General features: G+C 39.9%; 1 protein-coding gene and 1 pseudogene across 2 annotated transcripts in view; both read left to right on the top strand.

Moving 5' to 3' along the window:
- The first annotated feature begins 343 nt into the window (after window positions 1-343).
- LOC118559343 overlaps window positions 344-12436 on the top strand; it is a 59573-nt pseudogene continuing 47480 nt past the window's right edge.
- The window catches only part of LOC118559348 (protocadherin gamma-A11-like), a 52638-nt gene continuing 47480 nt past the window's right edge, over window positions 7279-12436 (top strand). For both annotated transcript variants that reach the window (XM_036130014.1, XM_036130015.1), the window contains exon 1: window positions 7279-9666. In XM_036130014.1, coding sequence (XP_035985907.1) covers window positions 7294-9666 — 2373 coding nt within the window. In that variant the 5' untranslated portion in view covers window positions 7279-7293. The remainder of the gene's footprint in view (window positions 9667-12436) is intronic.

Below are 12436 nucleotides of genomic sequence, written 5' to 3' on the forward strand. Positions count from 1 at the left end.
TAAACGCCGTTCCTGATTCGTAGTTATTTTAGATTGCGCTTAGTTTTGATTCATGCAATTATAATTTCCCATTCCAAGTCGTGTTGAACTAGCGATATTTTTCAGATGCACTCAAGATGTCGCTATGCACCAGTCTAAAATAATAACTCCTCTCTTATTTGCTGAGTTACCGTATGTGCGCCTTTGAGCTGTTCACAAAAAAAAAAAGACGGAGCGGCGCTTCGTTGCAACATTTCTCGTTTTATGTCTCCGCGTGTCGTGATTATTGATGTAAGACTTTGACCCATTTAGCGCTAAAATCTGAGAATGGGTTTTAAAATGTTGTTTTTTTTCTGCTGTGGAGCTGCTTCTCCTTTTGTCTGCTGCATGTCGCACATGGAGACCTGAGCTATTCTTTCCGGAGGAAATGAAACGGGGATCGGTTATTGGAAATATCGCCAAGGATCTGGGCTGCAGACAGGTGCGCTGTTCACCAGAAGAGCCCGCATTGACACCGAGGAAGCGATAAGCGGTACTGTGACATAAACCTGGCGCAGGGAGAGCTGATTGTGGCCGAGAGGATTGATCGGGAGGGGCTTTGTGGCAAAAAGGCTTCGTGCATCTTAAAACAGGAGCTCGTTTTGGAAAATCCTCTAGAGCTGCATCGGATCACCATTCATATTCAAGATATTAATGATAACTCTCCACAATTTAAGGAGAAATTTGTAAATCTAGAAATCCGGGAGTCGGCCATTAAAGGAGCTCGCTTTGTGATCGAGGAGGCGCACGATGCGGATGTAGGACAAAACGCAGTTCAGCAGTACAGCCTAGAAAAGAACGACAATTTCATTCTGGCTGCTAATGGAAACACTGTGGAGCTTGTTTTAGAGAAAGAGCTTGATCGTGAAAAGCAGAAAGAAATTAATTTGCTGCTCACAGCTATAGATGGCGGATCTCCTCAGAGATCAGGTACAGTGATCATACATGTAACTGTGCTGGATGCTAATGATAACGCCCCAGTGTTCAGCCAGGCCGTCTATGAAGCCAGTCTGCCTGAAAACTCTCCTTTAGACACCGTAGTGCTCACAGTGAGCGCAACTGATGCAGATGAGGGAGTGAATGGAGATGTAACTTATGATTTTGGTCATGTTGATGATGAAGTGATGAAAATATTCAGTATTGATAGTAAAAGTGGGGAAATACGTGTAACTGGCGCTGTAGACTATGAAGTTACAACATCATATGAAATACGTGTCAAAGCAAAAGATGGTCTGGGGCTGTCATCTTATGCTGAAGTCATTATTTCTATCACTGATATTAATGACAACGCCCCTGTAATCAGTCTGAAATCCCTGACCAATCCCATACCAGAAGACACCCCAGCTGGTACAGAGGTGGGCATCATTAATGTGCAGGACAGAGACTCAGGAAATAACAGACAGGTGCGCTGCTCCGTTCAGCTGAACGTCCCTTTTAAGTTGGTTCCCTCTATTAAAAACTATTATTCTCTGGTGACCACCGGACAGCTGGACCGTGAACTAGTTTCTGATTACAACATTACAATCACTGCCACTGATGAGGGCTCTCCACCTCTGTCCTCCTCTAAAAACTGTTCAGTTATCTGTAGCTGACATCAACGACAACCCCACTGTGTTTGAGGAACAGTCCTACAGCGCATATGTGAGTGAAAATAACAACCATGGCTCCACTTTATGCTCCGTTTCTGCTCGAGACCCCGACTGGAGACAGAACGGTACAGTGGATTTATTCTCTGTTACCTGGTGAGGTGAACGGTGCCTCGGTGTCCTCCTATTTATCGTTAACGGAGACACGGGGGTGATCCACGCTGTCAGGTCGTTTGATTATGAACAGTTCAGGAGTTTTAAAGTCCACGTCATGGCCAGAGACACGGTTCTCCTCCACTCAGCAGCAACGTGACCGTCAGTGTGTTCATATCGGATGTGAATGACAACTCTCCTCAGATACTGGTACCACGCCCCGGAGGGCAGCTCCTTCATGACCGAGCTGGTCCCCAAAGCTGCACACGGAGGCTCTCTGGTGTCCAAAGTGATCGCGGTGGACGCAGACTCTGGACAGAACGCCTGGCTGTCCTATCATATAGTCAAAGCCACAGATCCTGGACTTTTCACTATTGGTCTGCACAGCGGAGAGATCAGGACACAGCGGGACATTTCAGAATCTGACAGCATGAAACAGAACCTGATTGTTGCAGTGAAAGATAACGGACAGCCCTCTCTGTCTGCCACCTGTGCCATGTATTTACTTATTTCTGATAACTTGGCTGAGGTGCCAGAACTGAAAGATATTTCTTATGATGAGAAGAACTCCAAGCTGACCTCCTATCTGATCATTGCGCTGGTTTCTGTGTCCACCTTTTTTCTGACCTTCATCATCATCATCCTGGGTGTGAGGTTTTGTCGCAGGAGAAAGCCCAGACTGTTGTTTGATGGAGCAGTAGCCATCCCTGGAGCTTATCTCCCTCCTAATTACGCAGATGTTGACGGCACAGGAACTTTACGCAGCGCTTACAATTATGACGCCTACCTGACAACCGGATCTAGAACCAGTGACTTTAAGTTTGTATCATCTTACAACGACAACACGCTGCCTGCTGACCAGACTCTTAAGAAAAGTCCAACAGAGTTTGCTGACATGTTTGGAGATAGTGATGCTTCTCCAGAGGTATGAATCTATCCAAAGCCTACCATCCTTTAAATGCATTTTCTTTGCTTGGTTTTGACGATTAAGTGTCACTGAAAAAGAAGAACGAATTCAACATTTAAATCACACAATTGCATCAATCCATCCATCCATCTTCTTACTCGCTTTATCCCTTATGGGGTCGCCAGGGATGCTGGGGCCTATCTCCACCATTTTCAATGGGCAAGAGGCAGGGTACACCCTGGACAGGTCGCCAGTCTGTCGCAGGGGCAAATCGCACAATTATAAATCCCAAACTTTAATGTATTTGTGCTGGTGAAGATTCTCAGTCATCCAGGTCATGGGTCATTCAAAAAAAAAAAAGGTAAAAAACAAAGCAAACTGGACGTGTTTTCTGTAGTTGAAGAAGTTTCGCTTCCTCTCAGGAAGCTTTCTCAATTCAAAAAGTCTGGAGTAATGTGGAGTAACAAGCTTTATACATTGGCAAACAAAGGCCTTGTAATGGCTTAGATAACATGCAAATTCAACAGAAACAGACCACCTCTTAGTAATGGGCGGTCGTTAATGGTAATGGGTGGGTCCAGTTGCTTTGTTTTTTACCTTTTTTTAACGTATTTGCACTTTTTAAATTGAATTATTAAAAGAGGAATTTTGAGATGTATTTTTTAATACATTATTAAATACTGCTATTTCAACATGTATTTTTCAAATCCGATTTCTTAATGGAGATTTAAAAACTGCAATTCATAAATCACATTATAAATATGTTTCACTATCAAATTTATGAAAGGGTAATAACTTTTTCCAATTCTCTTTTCCTTTGCAATTGCATTTTCTTATTGCTTTACCTGGTTCATTTTGCATTTCCATGAAATTATATTTCGACTTAGACTTAGACAACTTTATTTGTCATTTTGTATGCACAGAGTGCGTAGAAAACAAAATTTCGTTGCATACAGCTTGTAAATTGCAGTAAAATTAAATTACAGTAAAAGGTGCAGCAATAATTTAAAGGTAAGCAATTTAGACAATGCAGCAGAAGTCACAGTGTACAGGTGAGTATTTTTGAAACCATTTGTATGTGCAGACGTATGATGGACGTTTACATTTGTCCCTTAGTAAAAGGGACTAAGGAGATGTACCACCATTAGTTGCACGTCGTCTTCCCATTTCTCCGTAGTCCAGATGAGTGGCAGTCAGACTTGGATCACAACACTATGCTACCATATCCCATGAGAAAGCTGTTTACATCTGAAGTGACACTGTGATTGGTTTAACTTGTTTTTTCACTGTGCTCAGAGACCAGAAGGGTCACAAAAAAGCCAAATGGATTGGGTAAAGTTAAAAGAAAATACAATTGAATAAAGGATTTGAAAATGCAAGGTGTAAAGGGAAATGGAAAAAGGAATTACCATTTTAAATATTTGATAGTGAAAGATTTTTATAATTTGATTTATGAATTGCAGTTTTTAAATCTCCATTTAGAAATCAGATTTGAAAATAATTTTTCAAATTACAGTATTTCACAATGAATTAATAAATACATCTTACAATTCCCCTTTAATAATGCAATTTAAAAAGTGCAATTAAAATCACTTTTCAAGTTGGATTTATAAATGTATGGTTTAAATTTAAATGGCTGTTTTTCCTTTTCAGTGACTCTTATGGTCCTCCATATTATCCTGGTTTCTAATCCTATTTTTTATAGAAGTTGCCAGTACTTTGAGTCTGTGCCTTCTTTCTTTCTCTGCCTTTGGTACTGAAATCAAACTAATTTAGAGTTCTGCATGGATGTGGTCTCAAGCTTTTTCACACATATTGTTAAGGGGGATACCATGTATTATTTGCTTTTATTAACTTTATTACACAAGTTCAGAGCACTAAACAATTTAATTTAAAATGCCTTTTTAGGAATTTCAGTGTTATTAATGTCAAAGAAACCGTGACACACCTTTTCTAATCAATGCCTTTTCATTTTTTTAGTTTTCCTTGATTAAATCACCCCTACGCTACATCGTAATTTTAGAATGCAGTGTTAATGTAATATTCAGTGTTTTACAAAAATCTGATTATATCCATTTGAATTTTTGTTTGTTTTCCTGTATCATGTATTTATTTATTTAGTTAGTTTTTGTCATATTTTAGATTACTGCTAGAGAGATTTTAAGATGGTAAATGGCCTGCACTTATGTTGTGCTTTATCAAGACCCAGGACTTTGACGCACTTCACACTATAATCAGTCAGTCACCGATTCATTTATACCTTCACAGGCTGACATTGGAAATCTAAATTTTTAGCCACAGCTATCCTGGGACATGGTGACAGAAGCATGGCTGCCATATAGTTAGCGCCACTGTCCTCTCTGACCACTGACAGCAGGCAAGGCAGGTGAAATGTCTTGCCCAAGGACAAAATTACTGAGACACAGAGAGCAGGGTTTGAACTGGCAATATACCAGTTACAGGATGAACTCCTAGCTCCTGAGAGTTATTTTTTTTTCTTTTTTTGTCAAAGACCATTCTCTTTTTCACCAAGTCAATATTGATACTGCAAATTACAGCTTTTATGTTTTATAAAAAGTTTGGAATTTTGGTCAAAGGAAACTTTATGAACAAGTTTGTTAAACAGTCTAACCTTAGATGATATATTATTTTTTTTTTTAAATATTATAGCAGCATAACCAAAACCCACCTGTAGAGAGAGAAGCCTCATAATAGTTATGTAAATGGTAAGTGGATTGTACTTATACAATGCTTTAACTAGTCTGACGATCCCAAAGCGCTTTCCATTAAAATCAGCCATTCACCCATTCATGCATACATTCACAGCCTGACTGTGGTGAGCTGTGTTAGTAGCCAAAGCTGCCTTGTGACTTTGAGATGGGGGAGCTAAAGTGTTGTTGTGGGTTTTCTTTTTCTTTTTGTCTACTCTTGTCAAATAGTGAATAATAAGATGCTGTGACATATTCTGTGATACATATTTCGGTATCTCTCTGGTCAGGCTAATGTCTGTCTTGCATATGTCCATTTTCGAAAGTACATGGAACTCCCACAATTGTAATTTAACGTTTTTTTCTCTGGTTGTCTTTCCAATATGCCTCAACAGCCGCTGGAAAATTGTATCTTGGAATCATTGCTAACAAAGATCCCTTCTGCATATTAGTTGTTTGTTTTAGTTTAACCCAGCCTCGGTCTCATGTCTTGCTTTGAATTGAAGTTTGATGTGGCTAGCTCTTCTTTGGGAGCATTGCTAATGATTACTGTAGTGGTATTTTTTTATTAATGAAATTATTTTTGTGGAAGCTATTTTTTGTCAGGCAGTAAACAAATATGCCATATTTGTCCTACAATAGCAAAGTTATTTCTGTTACATCCAATTTTATAACTAGAATGCAGGAATATACACATTCTCACCCAAAATTGTGAATTTCTATTCCTTGATACCCTTGGAAAGTTGAGGTAGAGTGATATTTAAATCATGGACGTTCACAATGATTAGATTAACCCGGACAACTCCTTTTTGGTCAAGATGTCTGATCTCCATGTTCTGTAAGATAGAGTGGTAGAGCTGTTCTTGCGTTCATTTACTAATGTCATATGACATCATCATTTTGTCTGAGTTCTTATATCTTTTTTGTCCAATGTAAAATACTCAATAGATTTAAAAAATAATTGCAGGTCTTTTGGTTTTAGAATTTCTCAAACTAAACGTTTTTCAGAACATAAAGTTATATTTAAACAGGTTAAGGAGAGTTCTATAAAACAGGGATTTCAAAGTAAACATTTTATCCCCAGGATGTTTTTTTTTTCTAAATTCTTTTGTTTGTCATTCTAATATATATATATATATATATATATATATATATATATATATATATATATATATATATATATATATATATATATATTCCTAAAAATGTACATTTAATTACTCTTACACATACCGCAAACGTAGCATGATGTTCTGGAAGGTAAACAATATTTTATTACTTTAGCATAATGTCTAACAACATAGGAATTTAAACATACCGCAACAAGAGCAGAATAAAATTACTTGAAGTACTGTACACAAATGTTACTTATGGGCTGGTTATACATTTTTTTAAAAGCTCCTTAACAATAAAAAAATATGCTTTATAATTGCGATTTATTTAACAAAAATCTCAAAGAGTCTGTTTGATTTAGGGAATAAACGTTGCGCTGTCCACACCTAAAACCACATGTTCTGATGGCTGTCAGATTCCTTTGCGCCATGTTCAGTGTTAGAGTGCAGAGTGTACAGCAAGTGTGTAGGCATGCAGTGTGTCCGTAACGGACGAAACACAATTTCCCAATCTAAGTTAGTTTACAATCAACATGTAGTTGAAAAACATGAAAAGAAATAAAAGTACTTTAAAGTTAAAATATTTTTTTATTGTTTAAAGAAAGGCATGTTGTTCAGCTGAGCTCAAGATGTCGCTATGTACCAGACAAAAATTATAACCGGTCCCTCCTTTGTCAACCCACTGCGTATGCGCCTTAGAGCGCTTCTACACAAGACGACGCGCTAAATTAAAGCTTTCACTCGTTCTATGTCGTCGGGTCCACTTTAGTGATCTACTACCCGAACATATTTTGCATTTAAATCTTAAAATGGATTTGAAATTGATAATTTTCCTTTCATGGAGCCGCTTCTTTATTATGCTGAACGTCGCGCATGGAGACCCGAGCTATTCTTTCCCGGAGGAAATGAAACGGGGATCAGTTATTGGAAATATCGCCAAGGATCTGGGGCTGCAGACAGGTGCGCTGTCCACCAGAAGAGCCCGCATTGACACCGAGGAGAGCGATAAGCGTTACTGTGACATAAACCTGGCGCAGGGAGAGCTGATTGTGGCCGAGAGGATTGATCGGGAGGGGCTTTGTGGCGAAAAGGCTTCGTGCATCTTAAAACAGGAGCTCGTTTTGGAAAATCCTCTAGAGCTGCATCGGATCACCATTCATATTCAAGATATTAATGATAACTCCCCAGTGTTTAAAGATGACAAAATCAATTTAGAAATTCATGAGTTGGCAGTCAGGGGAGCTCGCTTTGTGATCGAGGAGGCGCACGACGCGGATGTAGGACAAAACGCAGTACAGCAGTACAGCCTTGAAAAGAACGACAATTTCATTCTGGCTGCTAATGGAAACACTGTGGAGCTTGTTTTAGAAAAAGAGCTTGATCGTGAAAAGCAGAAAGATATGAATCTGCTGCTCACAGCTTTAGACGGCGGATCTCCTCGGAGATCAGGTACAGTGATCATACATGTAACTGTGCTGGATGCTAATGATAACGCCCCAGTGTTCAGCCAGGCCGTCTATAAAGCCAGTCTGCCTGAAAACTCTCCTTTAGACACCATAGTGCTCACAGTGAGCGCAACTGATGCAGATGAGGGAGTGAATGGAGATGTGTCTTATGATTTTGGTCATGTTACTGATGAAGTGATGAAAATATTCAGTGTTGATAGTAAAAGTGGGGAAATACGTGTAACTGGTGCTGTAGACTATGAAGTTAAAACATCATATGAAATACGTGTTAAAGCAAAAGATGGTCTAGGGCTGTCATCTTATGCAAAGGTCATTATTTCTATCACTGATATTAATGACAACGCTCCTGTAGTCAGTCTGAAATCCCTGACCAATCCCATACCAGAAGATACCCCAGCTGGTACAGAGGTGGGCATCATTAATGTGCAGGACAGAGACTCTGACATTAATGGACAGGTCCGCTGCACTGTCCAGCAAAATATGCCATTTAAATTGGTTCCCTCTATTAAAAACTATTATTCTCTGGTGACCACAGGACAGCTGGACCGTGAACTAGTTTCTGATTACAACATTACAATCACTGCCACTGACGAGGGCTCTCCACCTCTGTCCTCCTCTAAAACTGTTCAGTTATCTGTAGCTGACATCAACGACAACCCACCTGTGTTTGAGGAACAGTCCTACAGTGCACATGTGAGTGAAAATAACAAACCTGGCTCCACTTTATGCTCCGTTTCTGCTCGAGACCCTGACTGGAGACAAAACGGTACAGTGATTTATTCTCTGTTACCTGGTGAGGTGAACGGTGCCTCCGTGTCCTCCTATCTATCTGTTAACGGAGACACGGGGGTGATCCACGCTGTGAGGTCGTTTGATTATGAACAGTTCAGGAGTTTTAAAGTTCACGTCATGGCCAGAGACAACGGTTCTCCTCCACTCAGCAGCAACGTGACCGTCAGTGTGTTCATATCGGATGTGAATGACAACTCTCCTCAGATACTGTACCCCGCCCCGGAGGGCAGCTCCTTCATGACCGAGCTGGTCCCCAAAGCTGCACACGGAGGCTCTCTGGTGTCCAAAGTGATTGCGGTGGACGCAGACTCTGGACAGAACGCCTGGCTGTCCTATCATATAGTCAAAGCCACCGATCCTGGACTTTTCACTATTGGTCTGCACAGCGGAGAGGTCAGGACACAGCGGGACATTTCAGAATCTGACAGCATGAAACAGAACCTGATTGTTGCAGTGAAAGATAACGGACAGCCCTCTCTGTCTGCCACCTGTGCCATGTATTTACTTATTTCTGATAACTTGGCTGAGGTGCCAGAACTGAAAGATATTTCTTATGATGAGAAGAACTCCAAGCTGACGTCCTATCTGATCATTGCACTGGTTTCTGTGTCCACCTTCTTTCTGACCTTCATCATCATCATCCTGGGTGTGAGGTTTTGTCGCAGGAGAAAGCCCAGACTGTTGTTTGATGGAGCAGTAGCCATCCCCGGAGCTTATCTTCCTCCTAATTACGCAGATGTTGACGGCACAGGAACTTTACGCAGCGCTTACAATTATGACGCCTACCTGACAACGGGATCTAGAACCAGTGACTTTAAGTTTGTATCATCTTACAACGACAACACGCTGCCTGCTGACCAGACTCTGAAGAAAAGTCCAACAGAGTTTGCTGATGTCTTTGGATGCAATGATGATTCTCCTGAGGTATGAATCTATCTGAAGTATTCTTCCTCAGTTATTATTTTTGGAATATGTTTTTTTTTTTCTTAGTATCTTGTGAACTGCTGCTATCTGAAATTCTTTCATTTTTTTCTTGATCTTTTGGAATCTTCATAAAAAATAATAAAAGTACGATGAAATTAACTCACAATGTTATATTGAATAGATATCTTCTAATAACTTCACACCAACTTTTAAAGAAGAGTTGTACTTGCTCTTCTTTCACATTGTTTTAAAATCTCAAAACAAGAAAAGTATTCAAAACATTCTATTATTTTTTCACCAGCACAATTTTTTAGAAAATACTACTGGTAGTATATTATACTTAATCTACAGGAATTAACTTTGTGTAATATGTCAAAACCAAAAGTCATAAGTGCAACACTCCTTTTTGTGACCTGAAAATGCTGTTATTGGGAATATTCTGTAATACACATTGCTGTCTCTAAATTAAAAATAATTTTTTGCCTGGACAGACTTTTAACTCACCAGATGAAATATGTGCTATAAATATTTTAACCACTGTTTATATCTATCTATCTATCTATCTATCTATCTATCTATCTATCTATATATAATGCTCTCTCACCCACCCCTCTTATTCCTGAGCAGGGGGGGTGGCTCAGGTCCTCTACCTGACGCCTGGGAGCCTGAGGGTTCTTCTTAGTATCTTAAGTGTTACTAAGATTGCGTTCTTCTGGATTGAGATGTGTAATGTTTCTCCAGGTATCTGTTGTAGCCACTTATCCAGAGTGGGGGTTTCTTCCCTGAATGCTACAATGACCACAGCCACTACTGTTGTCTTCACCTTCCAGGCTCTTTCTAGCTCGTCCCTGAGCCCTTGATATTTCTTCAATTTCTCGTGCTCTTTTTTTCCTGATGTTTCCATCATTAGGGATGGCCCCGTCGATCACAGCTGTCCTTTGCTGCTTATCAATGATCAAAAGTCCTGTTGGTTGGCCATTATCCTTTTGTCTGTTTGTATCTGGAAGTACCACAGGTTCTTAGCTCTGATCTTCTCCATCACCTTGGGATGAAACTCCCATTTTGGTATTCGGAACAGATGTTTATGTACACTATACCAGCTACTTGGTTAGGGTGTTCCATGTATTCCTTCCCTGCTAGTAGCTTACACCTTGCTGTGAGATGCTGGATTGTTTCAGGTGCCTTTTTGCATAGCCTGCACCTGGGATCTTGCCTGGAATGGTAGATCAGGGGCTCATTTGCTCTGGTGCGCAAGGCCTGCCCCTGTGCTACCATGATCAATGCTTCAGTGCTTCAATAGTTTTAAGCATTACTCAAACCCCCACCATAGAGGTGGGGTTTTAAGTAATATGTAACCCCACTGGGTCCGATCCTGTGATCTATGGCTTATTAAAGTTGTCTCCTTACACTGTGAGCTGTCTGATCAGTGTACCAGCAAAGTTGTTGTTGAACTTTGAACCTGAATCTAGAATCTGAATCCAGTGTTGTGTGGCATTTATTTCTCCCGAAATATTTTGTTCCCCTGGCTTCTTTAGCTTTACAGGTTGTGATGTCAAGTTTAGTGAATAGCAGACGAGTGAGGAGAATACGCTTTTTTGCGGAAAGCACACAACCCATGTGAAACACCTCCACATCCTGTGCAACCAGGGTAACAGCTTGTTTCAGGGAAATGCATTTCTCTCATTGCATTCATTTTTGTCTTGTTAAACTTTGATCCCTTTATTAGAATGATATGACCAAACAAATCAAAACTGAGCAAAGCTTTGTAATCCAGCTCAGGGTGAAGTTCATCATCAAATCAAGTTTTGAGGTTTCAAGGTCTTTATATGTGAACATTATTCATACAATACTTTAACTGCTGGTGGTGATCACCATCCTGGTTGATTATGAGAAAAACATTGTAACAAGCCCCTGTTGCTTCCAAAATAAGTTTGTGCAGATGTGTCTAATGTTTTGCCTTGAAGCAGGGATAGACGGGGAAAAAAATGACCTGGGGGTGTAATTGGAGAACAAACTGGTCTGATGCATTACTATGGACATGGCATACAGATAGACCTGGACCTGTCTTTGATTGTTGTGATGGCTAAGGTCCTTCCATACAGCATCTGTTAAATGATCCTGCAGATACCTTATGAGTCTGTGGTGGCTAGTGATATCCTATAAGCTGTTGTCTGCTGGGGCAGTACCTTGAGGGTGAAGGACACTAACAGACTCTAAGAGATAATTAGGAAACCCTGCCATGTTGTAGGTGAGGAACTGGAATATTTTACAGTGGTGTTGGAGGGGAGGATACTGTGCAAAATAAAGACAAGCTTAAACTGTACTCCATACTCTAGATATGTGGAGCTGATCAGCCGTCTGTTTAATGCATGGTTCATTCTTCCCACTTGCACCACTTAGAGACACAGGATATCATACCTGCATGCAGGAGCCATGTTGTCTAATACCACTGTAAAATTGTGAAACAGTAATTCATTTATTGAATTAGTGAATGCTAAATTCACTAATTCAGCATACACACTATATTGTAAATTGCGTTCAAACTGGATGTATCGCCTAAATTGCTTGTTGAAGTTTATTTTTGCTGCATTTTAATATATATATTACCAATTAAATTTTAGTTTAGCTGATTCTCATCTTATGCTTTTAGACATGTTGTTTCCTCTTGATTCTGAATCTTTGGAGCAAATTTGAAGTTTCCTATGGGGACTAATACCCCAATTTCTGTCTCTGATAGCCATTAAAAATAGACTTGAATATATTTATTAAA

The sequence above is a fragment of the Fundulus heteroclitus genome, unplaced genomic scaffold (assembly GCF_011125445.2).
Source record: "Fundulus heteroclitus isolate FHET01 unplaced genomic scaffold, MU-UCD_Fhet_4.1 scaffold_279, whole genome shotgun sequence".
Classification (NCBI taxonomy): domain Eukaryota; kingdom Metazoa; phylum Chordata; class Actinopteri; order Cyprinodontiformes; family Fundulidae; genus Fundulus; species Fundulus heteroclitus.